We start from the raw sequence: 15,141 nt of genomic DNA on the forward strand, positions 1-15,141 counted from the left end.
TCCCTCCCCATCCTCCTGTTCCCCCCTCTTCCTTCTCCCCTCTATCTCCCTCCTCATCCTTTCTTCTTCTGAAAAGAGGTCTGGTCCTCTCTTTACTTTTCGTTTCCTTTTTGTCTTCTGCATAGACAAAAGCATAGATTTTATCTCGGCCACTCTAGAGCGTCTTTTGCGTCTTTACACTGACGCAGTTTTCGTGGGCCGCCACCTCTTGATTGAGATACCCTAATAGAACGCTTTTCGCCCGTTCTTACTCTTCTTTTCCCTCGTCTCTTGATTCTTTTCGACCTTTTTCGTCTTCACGATTTCATCCAAAATGCCTGCTGTTGATGTTTCTTCTGTTCCTGCCGTCTCTGGCAAGGAGACTGCCCAGGCTGTCGCCGTCCTCGAGGACTTGATCAAGAACCTCACCATCTCGAAAAGCGCTGACGAGGTTCACGCTGCCACTGGCGACCTCGCCACCTACTTCAGCGGTCCTATCCCTGAGCAGACTCTGCCTCTCAAGGCCGTTGAGGCATTCCAGAAGCAGCTCAACAACAAGAAGGATGCTACTGCCCGTGAGCGTGCTTGCGAGGCTATCCGCGCTATCGCCTCCCACCAGACCATCGCTCCCGGTGTTGAGCCCCACCTCGTCTCTCTCCTCGGCCCCGTCCTCGCTGCTGCCGGTGACAAGATGACTTCCGTTCAGAAGGCTGCCCAGGGTGCCGCCCTCGCCATCGTGCAGGGTATCAACGCCAACGCTGTCAAGGCCGTTGTGCCTATCATTCTGAACTCCCTCCAGAACGCCCAGAAGTGGCAGGAGAAGATGTGCGCTCTCGACTGCCTCAACTGCCTCGTCGAGTCCGCTCCTGCTCAGCTCTCCTTCCGTGTCCCTGAACTGATTCCCGCTATCTCCGAGGCCATGTGGGATACCAAGGCCGATATCAAGAAGGCTGCCTACTCCACAATGGAGAAGGTTTGCGGTCTGATCGTCAACAAGGATATTGAGCGTTTCATCCCCGAGCTCATCAAGTGTATCGCTAAGCCCGAGAACGTCCCTGAGACCGTTCACTTGCTCGGTGCCACCACTTTCGTGTCCGATGTCACTGGTCCTACCCTCGCTATCATGGTTCCTCTGCTTGACCGTGGTCTCGTTGAGCGTGAGACTGCCATCAAGCGTAAGTCTGCCGTCATTGTCGACAACATGTGTAAGCTCGTGGAGGACCCCCAGATTGTCGCCCCCTTCTTGCCCAAGTTGATGCCCCGTCTGGAGAAGAACTTCGAGACCCTTGCCGACCCTGAGGCCCGTGAGAAGACCAAGCAGGCCTTGGACACCCTCATTCGTGTTGGTGATGTCAAGGATGGCAAGATCCCCGAGATCTCGACTGCCGGTGACGTTGAGACCGTTGCTGGTATCCTGAAGGATATCCTCTCCCCCAAGTACAAGGCTCAGATTGAGAAGTCTGAGGCTGTCATCAATTATGTCGCTGCCATCGCTGGTCAGCTTGTCGACGAGAAGGACGCTGAGGTCACCAGCTGGACCCAGAACGCTCTTCCCTACATCACCGCCATTGTTGGTGAGGAAGAAGCCAAGGCCATTGCTGAGACTTTGCGCAAGCGTGCTTCTCCTGGCGCGGCCGAGGCTGATGCCGTTCTGTCCGATGAGGAGGAGGGTGAGGATCTCTGCAACTGCACATTCTCCCTTGCCTATGGTGCCAAGATCCTGCTGAACCAGACCTCTCTCCGCCTGAAGCGTGGTCAGCGTTACGGTCTTCTCGGACCTAACGGTACTGGTAAGACTACTCTGATGCGTGCCATCAACAACGAGCAGCTTGAAGGTTTCCCCAAGAAGGACGAGGTCAAGACTGTCTACGTTGAGCACGACTTGGATGCCGCCGACACTGAGCAGACCGTCATTGGCTGGACCATGAAGAAGCTCCGTGAGGTCGGTATCGACATCGCCCAGTCTGAGGTCGAGTCTAAGCTGGAGGAGTTCGGTTTCCTCCGTGAGCAGTTTGAGGGTCCCATCACCTCTCTGTCTGGTGGTTGGAAGATGAAGCTGGCTCTTGCCCGTGCCGTGTTCGAGAAGCCCGACATTCTGCTCCTCGACGAGCCTACCAACCACTTGGACGTCAAGAACGTTGCCTGGTTGGAGAACTACCTCTGCACCTCTCCTTGCACTTCCATCATTGTCTCCCACGACAGCAAGTTCTTGGACAATGTTATCCAGCACGTCGTCCACTACGAGCGCTTCAAGCTCAAGCGTTACCGTGGTAACCTGAGCGAGTTCGTCAAGAAGGTTCCCAGCGCTCGTTCCTACTACGAGCTCAGCGCCTCCGACATGGAGTTCAAGTTCCCCGAGCCCGGTTTCCTTGAGGGTGTCAAGACCAAGGCCAAGGCCATCATCCGTGTCAGCAACATGTCCTTCCAGTACCCCAACACTCCCAAGCCCCAGCTCACCGACATCTCCTTCCAAGTCTCTCTGGGTTCTCGTATTGCCGTCATCGGTCCCAACGGTGCTGGTAAATCCACCCTGGTCAACGTCCTGACTGGTGAGCTCATCCCCACCGGCGGTGATGTCTACCAGCACGAGAACATCCGTATCGCCTACATCAAGCAGCATGCTTTCGCTCACATCGATAACCACCTCGACAAGACTCCCTCTGAGTACATTCAGTGGCGTTTCCAGACCGGTGAGGACCGTGAGACCATGGACCGCGCCAACAAGATCGTCACCGAGGATGATGAAAAGGCCATGGACAAGATCTACAAGATCGAGGGTACCTTCCGTCGTGTCATCGGTATCCACGCTCGTCGCAAGTTCAAGAACAGCTACGAGTACGAATGCTCGTTCGCTCTTGGTGAGAACATCGGCATGAAGAGTGAGAAGTGGACTCCCATGATGAGCACCGACAACGCCTGGATTCCTCGTAGCGAGATCATCCAGTCCCACGCCAAGATGGTTGCCGAGGTTGACCAGAAGGAGGCCCTTGCCAGCGGTCAGTTCCGTCCTCTGGTTCGCAAGGAGATCGAGGCTCACTGCGCCAACTTCGGTCTCGATGCCGAACTCGTTTCCCACTCCCGTATGCGTGGTCTTTCCGGTGGCCAGCGTGTCAAGGTCGTCCTCGCCGCCTGCTCGTGGCAGCGTCCTCACGTCATCGTCCTGGACGAGCCCACCAACTACCTTGACCGTGACTCCCTGGGTGCTCTGTCCAAGGCTATCAAGACCTTCGAGGGTGGTGTCGTTATCATTACCCACTCCCGCGAGTTCACTGAGAACCTGACCGAGGAAGTCTGGGCTGTCATGGACGGCAAGATGACTCCCTCGGGCCACAACTGGGTTCAGGGTCAAGGATCCGGTCCTCGTCTGACTGAGAAGGAGGGAGACGAAACGATTACAGATGCATTCGGCAATAAGACAACTGTCGAGAAGAAGAAGAAATTGACGTCGGCAGAGCTAAGAAAGAAGCGTAAAGATAGGATGTTGAGGAAAAAACGCGGAGAGGAGGTTTTCTCTGATGAGGATGATATTTAGAGTGTTTTTTGTGGAAAAGAGGAAAGGCTCCATTGCTCTGGCTTAATATTTGGCGAGTTGCAAGTTCTGTCATGCTTATAGACGTTATGATAGTATGAATTTCATTGCACAATTCTTCAACATGATTTTGAAGCCATACAAACTCCGCAATAGTGTGTCTCCCGCCAGACTAAACCGTTTTAGTCTCAGCAGCTTATGCTTACATAACTTTTTCGATTGTACAGTGTACCTAGTCTACTCTACTTTATCTTTTGACTCTACAACTTGTGTACTCCGTAGTAGTACAGTTATTGTTGCTCTAAGATTGGTAGCTGAACCTCAACACCCTCGTCACCCATTTGACGAGTAAAACTGGGTTGTGCAAGTTTATCTTCTATAGACGCCGAGAAAAATGTATAATATGGCGCAAATAAGTCGTTCTGCCATCTTACTTTGTAGCTGGACTGTCGAGCTGCAATTCTGATGCTTTTCTATCAGCAAAAGAGTTGTTGCATTGATCCCTTTTGAACACCTACCTCATATGGGCAAATACTAACTATCGTGGGAAGATTTCACCAGCACAATTTTCTCCAGATATGGCAAGGTATTCTCGTTCCAAGTCCAGATGCTGGATATTCGATTGACAACTGCTAAACACAGATTAACATGACATATTTGACCCAACACGGACCCGATTCTGCGAGGGGCGACGTGCAACCAGTCAATCAAAACTTCAAAAGTGAGCTGGCTGCAGCTAAGTGTGGAAGTCAGCAGAACATGCTATTAATGTAACACACTAACAGTGTGTCATCACTACTTCTTTCAAGCTTTCTGCGGTCTCTGACTGCTTATCCTTTCTAGGTCATTTAACTGTTTTGCTGCAAGGTCTACAGGGAAAATACCTTACTGTCCTTAGAGCTTTGAGCTAATAAGTGCTAATATATACTCGTAAAAACCCTCTACTAGGGAGGTAGTTAGTGTGGGTTCCTAACACTACCAGTAAGAGTGTGAAGGAGCTCAGGCTAGATACCATGATATTCCATAATCACTATCTAGGTAGCCGTACAACGAGAATACTAAGCATGGGAGGGAAGGAAGGCCTGGAAGGGAGAGAGGTGAAGCTATTCGCAGAAGGGTTGTGCAGTCGCCAAAGTCACATGACTAGAGTGAAACAGGCAGCCCAGTGACGCAGCCACGCAAAGAGTGTTAGATTAATGAAATCCTTTAGTTTGATTTAGGGAAGTTTTACTATAACTGATTAATCAAGGTGCCATAATTATAAGAAACAAGTAAAGTCTATAGAGTAGGTATGGAGTACAGTCGAAAGATAGATATCATGGTTGGGCAATGGGCATATGCAGCATGGATGTGAGTGTGACGGCTGCGTCACTGGTCTGCGTCACTGGTCTGCCTGGTCTGCCTGTTTCACCCTAGTCATGTGACTTTGGCGACTGACAACCCTTCTGCGAATAGCTTCACCTCTCTCCCTTCCAGGCCTTCCTTCCCTCCCATGCTTAGTATTCTCGTTGTACGGCTACCTAGATAGTGATTATGGAATAACATGGTATCTAGCCTGAACTCCTTCACAATGAGCTTCTTTTTCTTTTCAACTTCTCGCTCAGCTACTCACTCGGCTTCTCTCGCGTGATGCTCTTTGTTGTCCTATTCTGCAATTGCAAATGAGAGCTCGATGGCAACCAGCCAGTTGATGACATGACAACTGAGCCAAAGTCCAATACACCAATCCTGTACATCTTCTCTATCCAATCCTCAACTCATTGACATCTGATGATTCCCTGATGATGGCATCATAATCAGCCTAATGACAAGCCATCAAGCATCCCATCTTATGTGAATCAAGCCTGACCTTGAGCAGAGAGTCACGGTGCTTAACCATACTCAGGATGCAAACCTTTCGGACAAAGGCAGTATATGAGCTTGCAAATAGCAACCAACTCATTACACTCCCTTAATTCAAGACTCTAAGTTTATCTCTTCATGTCTCTCCTGTGCCTTTCCTTCTTCGACAACTTTGCAAAGATGGAGCCTACTTCCGGAAAATTAGTTCATTGGGCCAGACTCATTCGCGCCCTGCCACCATTTCTGAGAGGAATTTCTCGAGCAAACGCATGGACTTGCTGAGAGCGAACAACTGCAGAAGACAAGTTTCTCAACCAAGCTCATTCTCGACGTCCTGTGTCCTGGAATACCATGAACCAACGCAAAGGCAAACAAGAGGAAGGACAGTTGTCGGAGGTCATGCACTGGCGAAGAGCAGTGCCAGAGCTATGGATGATGGCGTTGCAGTAACCAGAGCGCGACAGGAAGAGGCTCAGGTCATTATAGTGCCAGCTGGATTGCTTTTACAATCGTCAACCCAGCTAGTCGCCGACCAACCCCCTTTCTTCTTTTCGTTTTTCTTCTTGTTGTTCTCTATCCTTTTGTCTTTATGGCTCTACAGATCTTACTGCAGCATTGTGTCTGCACCTGAACTGTCAGTCCTACATGGTTAGACTTACGCAAGATTTGATGACAGATGAAACAGTTTGCTCGCCTCGTTGCCGCCGGAAGTGATCCAACTTTCTCTTGAGAATTGATTTCTCGAGACACTATCGAGTTGCAATGATTCAGCCTTTCTGAACTGAGTTACACATTTTATCTGTCACAAAATGAGCCGACCCAACAAATGGCGCGAGACGAAAGATAATTTCGCAAGCCTAACTATGCTGGTATTCGCAATGTTGTCGATATATTGTTCAAGCCCTACCTGCTTCAAATACATCTTCCCATATCGAGGCCCTACTGATCGTGGATACTCGCGGACAACTATCAGGAGCAGAGAGCCTACTTGATAGGCATTGGCAGCAAATATGAGCGAATCATGGACCAGGTGTCGAATGGCATGTACAATGGTGTTTCTTTTACTTCGAAAGCACGCAGCGGCCCTCGTGAGTTTCGCAAATTGCGACCCGTTATTCAAACCATCTCGACCAACGCCTTGTTGAAAGCCTGTTCCGTGATCATTTGGAGCCCTTGGAAGAGATCTCGAAACTTCGTCTGGTAGTTCGGGAAGTCGTGGAATACTGTGGTCTTTTGCTCTTTGAATTGTGTCTTTTCTGGTCTTTCTCATTCTGTCCTTGACCAAGCCATGATCAAGGCTTGAATGAGATCCAGTTACCGATGCGGAGCGGAGTTCTGCTTTACCGGCAGTACAAAATGGCAACATGTCAGTGTCAGTACTGGAATGAGAACCGACCGATCGATCGAGTTCATTATCTGTTGCCCGTGGCTGTACGGAAGCATGACCTTTGCGTCACCTCCTTCTCTCCATCTACGACTCATCAGGAATACAACCGTTCCAAGTTTAGCAACCAGATGAACTTCTTTTTTCGGTCCGCCCACGCTCAGGGATTTTCACAACGGGCTTCAAGCTCTGCAACGCATTGCAAAGCTTAAGCCTTTACAACACATGCTCCAGCTGTCTCTGAGCAGCCAAGATCCCTGATTCTGACTCAAAGATGCAGGTGGTTGCTGGCAAGCGTACATCTGAAGCCCTCCGCCCCCTCCGTCAAGGCTTTAGAGCCATCAAGCATACCGCACCTCCACCAGGGTGCCTTCTGGCGCTGTTCAATGTACAAATGCCCTGACTTACTCGGTCAGGCCATTGAAACGCCCTCACTGGATTATTTGTATGTGAGCTAGGATTGCTGGGTCTTAAACAGACGGACAGCCAACGTTCGCGAGATCATTCATCTTATTAGGCTCCCACATATACAGCATACTTGAGACGCGATCCTCATACTGTCCTAGAAGGAGCACTTATAACTCTATTTGCTGCAGTATAAGAGCAAGTGCGGTGAGATGACAATTCTCATCAGTTACCTACTGTGGGTGTCATCACTCATGAAGTTGATGAGAGTGAGATATCACGGGAAAGAATTTGGAGATTCATAAACTTAACTTATTTATTCTTTGTTATTAGCTACACGGACACTGAGCTGTAATGGTCCAGAACCCTTTAATTAATATCTATCTAAATGAAGAGGTGGGACTGTTGTCTGCTCATAATTTCCAATTTAATACTAAAAGGTGCTTTGAATGCATCAGCTTGAAACCATTTCTCTCATGAAATTTGCGTTTCTTAGACCATGCAACTCAGATGATGGCATGAACGCTGATTGCTATTAACAAGCTCATGTACTGCCTTTTTCTGAAAGCTTTTACATCCTGAGTATAGTTAAGCGCCATGACTCTCTGCTTAAGGTCAGGCTCGATTCACATATGCCGGGATGCTTAATGGCTTTCATGAGTCTGACTACGCAAGTCAGAGGGCTCTGTTGGAGCAAGGTGCCCGCCCTTGGGAGTCTGGCACCTTGCTCATAAAGTGCAGAAGCGAAGATGAATCAGGATATACATGTGCTCGCAAACAAGCTTAACGAGAGCAGCCTTTCTTTGTCCAAGAGAGTCCAATTCCTTCTTGATTCTCTCAATTTGCGCCTCACAAGCATGACACGTTGCTGGCTTTCCGCCAGTTCAAGCTCAGCAGCTTTTGCTTTCAGCCATATCTCTGGTAGCAGCTATGGTATCCGAATGAGCCTATTGCTCGGGTGTTGACCCAGTCTGAGCTTTAATAACCTTTGACCTCCTGTTCGGCAAAGGACTCGTCCTGCAGCTTCAGACAAGGAAAAGGCCATTAAGAAGGCAAAAGAGAACAAAATGTCTTCTCCAGCAATTCCTGAGTCGGCCACTGGCTGGTTTGATAATCGAAAAGGCACCTCGGCAGTCTTCAGTGGCCCGAGTCCGCTCAGTTGACTGTAACATCACATCCTTGCACTGCTTGCCTTTTTGAAGGTTGATGTCCCGAGCTGATTGCTGTTGGCGAGCCTGCCTGCTCTTTCCAAAAGCTTTTGCCTCTTGTAGCAGGCTGGTCAGCACTGCGGGCCCTTTGCTCGATTGCTCGTGGGCACGGCTTTGACTAATGTATGACGGGTTGGTTGATACCTATAATTATGGTTGATAGAGAGGTACCGCCATGTCGAAATGATTGGCCGCCTACGAGACGAGATTGAGTAGAGAAGTGCTATCTTCGTATAAGAAACATATTGCAAGGTGATGTTTGTTTTCGATCATAAAATTCTATCCGACTGGTCCTCCAAGCAAAGCTGAGACGCTGGCTTGAACCCCCAAATACATCGTCAATCCGGCTGTTGGCATTACTGGACGCAATAATATCACATCAGGCGGTCTTAGACTCTCCAATATTGTTGCATCATCCATAGTGACGCAGTTGGTCTCATGTCTCTGATTGGGAACAGGTAAGATGAAACACACCTTAGGATATCCAGCTACAGCCCTCAATTATTTAGTCTAGACGACGGGATTGACTCTTGATTTCCTCTTCAGTATTGTCTCACTTTATGTTAATTTATTGAATTGTTTTCACTTACTGAGTTTGACATTCACTATCCTTAGCAACGCTCACTGTAGTCAATATTACATAGGTCTTGATGATATTGAATTTCAACATTCTTCATTCACTGTAAGGACCTTGGGTGAGTCATTCCATAGCAGATAGAACCGAGTTGGATAGACATAGATACCATCGTCTCCCCCATGCTGCTCAGCTCTTCATCGTCCTTCCTTCATATCTCTGGAGCCAGAGGGCCCTCACTCGATTAGAGTCAATTTGCAGGTTCATCTGCGAAACTCTCGCGATGACTTATACTTTCTTGACCGACCTCTATGGTCAAGTAGGTGAGTTGCCTGTTCACTTTTCCGATGATAGCATGGATCTTCTTGTTTCCGCACATATGCAATCTAGTTTGATAGCTTGCTAACAGTATGACACATTAGAAGCGCCAGCACCACCACCAGCAGCAACACTGGAAGTGGCAGCAGCCGCCGCCTTTTGCCTGCTCCTGTGAGTATTTCTTGATATACTACCTTACAAAGGACGTGTGACTAATCTTAATTTCAGCCCAGTAAGAAGAGGAAGAGAGAAGAGGCCATCAGGCGCAATGAGTGCTATCAAGTATTGCCCCTGGTAAGTTTACAGTTCAACAATAGACATATCAGTGACTAATTGATATTATCTAGATGGCCGACAGGGGCACCGAATTGCCCGAGGACATCCAGGCAGGGCTGAAGGGAGCTAAGCTGCAGCCAGACCTCACACTGGCCCAGCTACTACTCCGGAGTTCTTCGACCCGGAAGGGGATACAGGAGGGGAAAAAGGCAGTGTTAGATGCTGCCAAAAAGGCATTGAAGAGGCGGACGAGAAGTTGAAGGCATGAAGAAGAAGAATGGGGAGAGATGGTGCCACTTGTGTCTACAACATCGAGGCAACATTGTCGCAGTGGACCGCCTAAATGCCACGCCGCAAGGCAAGAGTAACCTCTAACAGACGTCTCTGGCATTCGAGCTCAAGGACAAGCAGAACCTTGCTCCGTTTTGCCTCTCAAAAAGCGACAAGTCCATGACTCAGTAGCATCTGAGGGAAGGCCACGCCATACGGCAAGAGTGCTTCTACGAAGCGTCTCTGGCATCGGAGCTCAGGGACAAGGAACACCTTGTTTCAACACACCTCTTACGAAGCGAAAAGTTCATGACTCAGTAGCATCTAAGGGAAGGCCACGCCACAAGGCAAGAGTACTTTTACGAAGCGACTCTGGCATTCGAGCTCAAGGACAAGGGGGAAACTTGATCCGATCCCGCTCTTTGCAGGAATCGTTGGTGATATTCGTCGCAAGAGCAGAATGGTAGAGGCAAAGCACCTCATGCTGAGGCACTCCATGCTTCAGAAGAAGCACCTGTCCCTGTGCCACCATTCAACGGCATCGAGAGAGATGAGACCGTAATGGTCACATAACTCGAAGTCGACGCCGGAATTGGTGACCCAACATGTCTAAGTCCCAATGACGGCGATGAGAATGAAGGTGAAGTTGGAATGACTAATCCAATTCTCGACGGGTGCTTGAGAACAAGTGGAGGCTTGTTCCAGTCCCAGTTCTTAGCAGAAGTAGTTGTTGTCCAAGACACACACAATCTGCAGGAACAGTATGGTAAAGGCAAAGCTGAGGAAACCTCAAGCTGAGACAGCCAATGCTTCAGAAGAAGCACCTGTCTCTGTGCCACCATGCAACGACAGCGAGGAACTCGAGGCCATACTGGTCACCGAACTCAATGTCGATTACAGTGACATTGGAGATGAGAACGGAATGTTCCAAATCCCTTTGACATTGATGACAATCCTGGTGAGGTAGAAACTGAGCCAATTGTCAATATCCGGTCTTCTGAAAGAGTGACTGGATTCGGAGCTTGCAAATAATGGAGGATACCTTTATTTCAACTCCGGCTCTTAACAGAAAGCGCCTACGTGGCAGTAATTGCTCGATGGCTTTCTGCGGTTGTGAATGGGAAGGGCAAGCACATCGCGCGCTCGGGCAGGAGATTCTCTAGGAGACGCTCGCGTCTACATGCCACCATTCAAGGGCGAGTAATTCGAGGCCATTCTGGTCGCCGGACTGGACAGCTGATCACAGCGTCGGTGATGAGATCATGCTTTTGTCCGAGACGTCAATAATGTCAATGTTGATGATGAGAGACATGGGTACCCTATTTCCTGAGACGTTGAAGCCGACGTCGGTGATGAAGGACTTGTGTATCCCAGTTCTCGAGACTTTGACAATATCGACGTCGGTGATGAGGATTTGGTCAAACTGAGACGTTGGTGATGACAGATTCGGATTGACTTCATGAGCTTGGTGCAGCATACGGACACCAACCCGACTATTGATATGGGAGGGATTCGCTTGAGACGAAGAAGGCGTCATGCCATGACGAGCACAGCTGAGTAAGATTCTTCTTGCATGTAGTCTTTACCTCCAGCATATCTAGCACCATGCTCTTCAAGTGTCATACTAATTATCACGGTTATCAGTTACGGATACCGGCAAGCCTTACGCAGACGATGGACCCCAACAACCCCGACCATCACGGTGACTTCGAGAGGACTTCGACAGGGACATTGACGGGGACTTCGACAAGGGACTTCGACAGGACTTCGACAGGACTTCGACAGGACTTCGACAGGGACTTCGACGGGGACATCGACGGGGACATCAACAGGGACATCAACAGGTTAGGAAGACGACGGAGGATATGGAAGGAGAACCGGATGAAGGGCATTCACCAACTCCACGAGAAGAACACCTACCGGAAACATCAAATTCGAGCATATCACACAAAAAGGCCATCACTATGGCAAATCTCTCATCGCGACTGAGAGGGGTCAGGGGCGGGTTTACAACAAAGCCATCTTATGGCAATCAATGGTGAGTCTCACAAGCCTTGGCGAATGGTGGATTAAGGCTGACTGAGTCTGCAGAAGATCTGAACACTTGTGGATATCATTTTGAAGCAATATATATGCTGATTCTCTCATTGAGCAAACAGATTCATTGTTTGTGGACATCAAAATTCATCATGATAGCCAGATAGAGGGTATATAAACAAACAAACATCAATTCCTTCAAGCAACTCAAATTTCTTAGGCTTTATGAGAAGCCGTGGCCTTCTCAGGATCCTCATCGATGACTCCGCGTTGAGCGGCCACTTCTGCCATATCAGAGTCATGCGCGACATCAAACTGACGGCCCAGTCTCTCCGGCCCAAAGAAGGTAATGATGATGACATAGGCGTAGACGCATCCCATGAAAATGCAAATAACCTTGCCATACTCGTAGCGGTGCTTGACCTTCTCCGTAGGCGGCAGGGGGAACCGCTCACCAATCGTCGACTCGATGGTAGAGCTGGCAGACGAAACGAGGTTACCCAGCTGGTACGCGGTACCGACAGCAAAGGTACGGATAGCGCCAGGCGCAAGCTCCATCAGATGGATGGGGATGACGCCCCAGGCGCCCTGCACGCAGAACTGCTCGAAGAAAGCAGCTGCCATGACGGACTTGTCGGTGACGAAGGTGTAGGGGTAGAGCAGGGCACCGCCGACGATGCTGATGACGATGATGGAGAATCGTCGGCCGAAGATCTGACTCGCCCAGCCGCAGAGGGTACCGCCGGACAGGGCGCCGAGATTGGCGACGACCTGGGTGACGGTGACGGCGTTGGCAGAGAAGCGGAACTGGTTTGACAGCATGGTGGGGTAGAGGTCCTGGGAGCCGTGGGACTATTCGACTTGTCAGCTGCATTCGCTGTTCGCATGAGGGTTGAACATACCATAAAGTTGAATCCGGCCATGAGCAGCACGAGATAAATCAGCAGCAGCCAGTGCCGCTTGAGGGCGATCTTACCCTCCGAGAAGAAGGTCGAAGTGACGCCGCCGCGGACCTCGGCACGGATCGCCTGGCGCTGTCTGAAAGCCTGGGTCTCGGGCAGACACAGCCGGAAGGCGATGATGAGGACGGGAGGGCAAGCAGCGAACCAGTAGAAGGGTCTCCAGCCGTGCGAGGTGGTGTTGACGAGGGCGCGCGCGAAAGCCGTTGCGAGTAGGTATCCGAAGGCGTAGCCCTGCTGCAGCAGACCGGAGACAATACCACGCGCCTCCATGGGACAATCCTCGAGGGCAGTGGCCGCTACATTACCGTACAATCCGCCCATGGCGATTCCGAAGAGAGCACGGCAGGCACTATGCCGATCAGTGACGTTCGACCCGACAAGAGGAAAAGACTTACAGGAACTGATTGTATGTCTGGCAGAAAGCCGTTCCGAGCTCCAGAACAATGAAGAGGATGTTGTTGACGACGAAAGGCCACTTCCGGCCCCAGCGATCGGACGCGATACCGAATGTGATGGCGCCGACGGATCGGAGCATGAGCACGAGGGTGATACCCCAGGTGATATCGGAAATGGATTTACCGAACGTCTCGGCCAGTCCGGAGGTGGTCAAGGAGACGGTGAAGAAATCGAAGGCGTCCCATGTCCAGCCGAGAAAGGCGACCTGGATAGGTTAGTTCGGGTTATCCAGTGAGGATGTGATCAAGGGCTAACTCACCAGGAAAAATAACCATTGTTGTTTGTTCAGGAGGGCAAGAGCCTTGAAAGGATTGGGAGCAGGGTTCATCGGCGGCTTCAAGGTCGGAATTCGAGTGATGAGGTATCCGCCGATGCTCATGCGAGGGCCGTCCTCGTCCGTGGCTGAGACGGGCTCCTCATGGTGAGGCTTTCCCTCATACTGTTCAGCCATGTTGAGGGAGAGGATAGCTGACCGAAACCAGAATGGAATGGACAGCAAAAGGATGAGATGTATCACAAGAAGCGTGGATGAAGAAGGAAAATGTCACAAAAGCAGCAGAGAGGGAGCTGGGCCAGTTTTAAATCAGCGAACGAACGACTCGGCTGATAAAAAGAAAGTCATTATAAAGCCGAATGACATTCTGACCCCTCACCCCGGTCGTATTCCGTCTGGGGTATTTGCTTAGGTCCAGTTTTAAACACTCGTGGAAACATGCTCTAGTGATCTAGTCAGCAACTAAGCAAGTTTAAGCGTCGGAGAAGGAGAGAAACCGTGGGACCAAACAGCATTCAGAGACGGCCAACCCACGGATGGGCCGAGGGAAGGTTTTGGTGGCAGTCTTGGGAGAAGCCGGTATTATTCTCGACTCCTTGCATGAAAGTTGAGATCTAAATTCTGATGAGAACATCTCCGGTAGTGACACTTCTCTACCCGATTCTTAGAAATTCCATTTATCTGTCAAAATGATTGGGGGGAAAAAAAGTCAGGTTGATACTACGACGGCAAGGACACAGGAATATTGCCAAGCTTTACTCCAAAGGCCAAGAATCTCCCACAGTCTGGGGATACAAATTTGAAATGACGCCCTCATCCTGATTCAGTTATGATCTTATTACTGTTTCTGTTCCATGGGATTTCTAGAAATCAAACAGAAATGAGTTCTGCTATGTTATGGTTCGGCATCCTTTTCTTGTCAGACTGATTCGCTTTGCCGAACTTCCTGTCATCCGCGAGCTTGTCCCAGTCAATCCGGAGAAATAAAGAGAAAAATCTTCGTTTCTGACCCACCATTTCATGCGCTCTAAGACTGTACTACCTCCAAGTAGCTAAGTGCACAGACAAGTTTTTCGCCCCTTTGATTGGAAGAATTGTGTCACAGGGTGGGATCGCCTATTTAGTGTTCAGTGTTCAGTGTTCAGTGAGATTTACTGTTCGTGCCATGGTCTGCTGGCTGTATCTACCTTACTTGGGGTCGGACATCGGCCGAGACAGGTAAATAAGTTAAATTTCATTCGCTCGTCCTTTGGTTCAATGCCGGAGGTTCAGGTTCCTTCTGAAAATACTAATATTATTCCCGCATTGTGCGGGGTTTTTGTGTGGGGATATCTAGACTTCTCTCCAGATAATTTGGAGAACTTGGTATTGCAATCGGGATTCCTCGTTGGATAGGTGAGTCCAAAGTGCTCAAAGATACGATTTATTTTCGCCAAGGTCAAACTCAATAATAATGTTGGGTTGTGGCTTAGGATAACAAAGCCTTTTGTCATGTTGGGGTGGCCATGCGGCTTCTGACAAGCTCGCCCAGACAACTCTTAGTGCTCTTGGACTCTCGACGCTCTTGGCCCAAAGCTTCTCTAGACAAACACCTGCTTGACTCAACAACTCAGGTTGAGAAATGTGT

The 15,141-nt window shown here is 49.6% G+C and overlaps 4 protein-coding genes across 4 annotated transcripts; 2 read left to right on the forward strand and 2 right to left on the reverse strand.

Moving 5' to 3' along the window:
- Positions 1–313: 313 nt before the first annotated feature.
- Positions 314–3,511, forward strand: CEF3 (putative translation elongation factor eEF-3; the record flags this gene model as incomplete). The annotated part of the gene is made up of 1 exon (XM_026755047.1): positions 314–3,511. The coding sequence occupies one exon, from the start codon at positions 314–316 to the stop codon at positions 3,509–3,511; it is 3,198 nt and encodes a 1,065-aa protein (XP_026618042.1).
- Positions 3,512–9,204: 5,693 nt separating this feature from the next.
- On the forward strand, positions 9,205–9,775 carry CDV56_102632 (uncharacterized protein; the record flags this gene model as incomplete). The annotated part of the gene is made up of 4 exons (XM_026756251.1): positions 9,205–9,244; positions 9,344–9,410; positions 9,473–9,533; positions 9,587–9,775. 4 exons carry the CDS (start codon positions 9,205–9,207, stop codon positions 9,773–9,775), a joined length of 357 nt encoding a protein of 118 aa, XP_026618043.1.
- A 1,250-nt stretch (positions 9,776–11,025) lies between these two features.
- CDV56_102861 (uncharacterized protein) lies at positions 11,026–11,322 on the reverse strand (the record flags this gene model as incomplete). Its single annotated transcript, XM_026756480.1, has 1 exon — positions 11,026–11,322. One exon carries the CDS (start codon positions 11,320–11,322, stop codon positions 11,026–11,028), a length of 297 nt encoding a protein of 98 aa, XP_026618044.1.
- Positions 11,323–12,038: 716 nt separating this feature from the next.
- CDV56_102984 (sugar transporter family protein) lies at positions 12,039–13,691 on the reverse strand (the record flags this gene model as incomplete). Its single annotated transcript, XM_026756603.1, has 4 exons — positions 12,039–12,674; positions 12,725–13,133; positions 13,180–13,445; positions 13,500–13,691. The coding sequence occupies 4 exons, from the start codon at positions 13,689–13,691 to the stop codon at positions 12,039–12,041; spliced, it is 1,503 nt and encodes a 500-aa protein (XP_026618045.1).
- Positions 13,692–15,141: the final 1,450 nt, after the last annotated feature.

The sequence above is a fragment of the Aspergillus thermomutatus genome, assembly GCF_002237265.1.
Source record: "Aspergillus thermomutatus strain HMR AF 39 chromosome Unknown NODE_13, whole genome shotgun sequence".
In the NCBI taxonomy this organism is placed as follows: Eukaryota; Fungi; Ascomycota; class Eurotiomycetes; order Eurotiales; family Aspergillaceae; genus Aspergillus; species Aspergillus thermomutatus.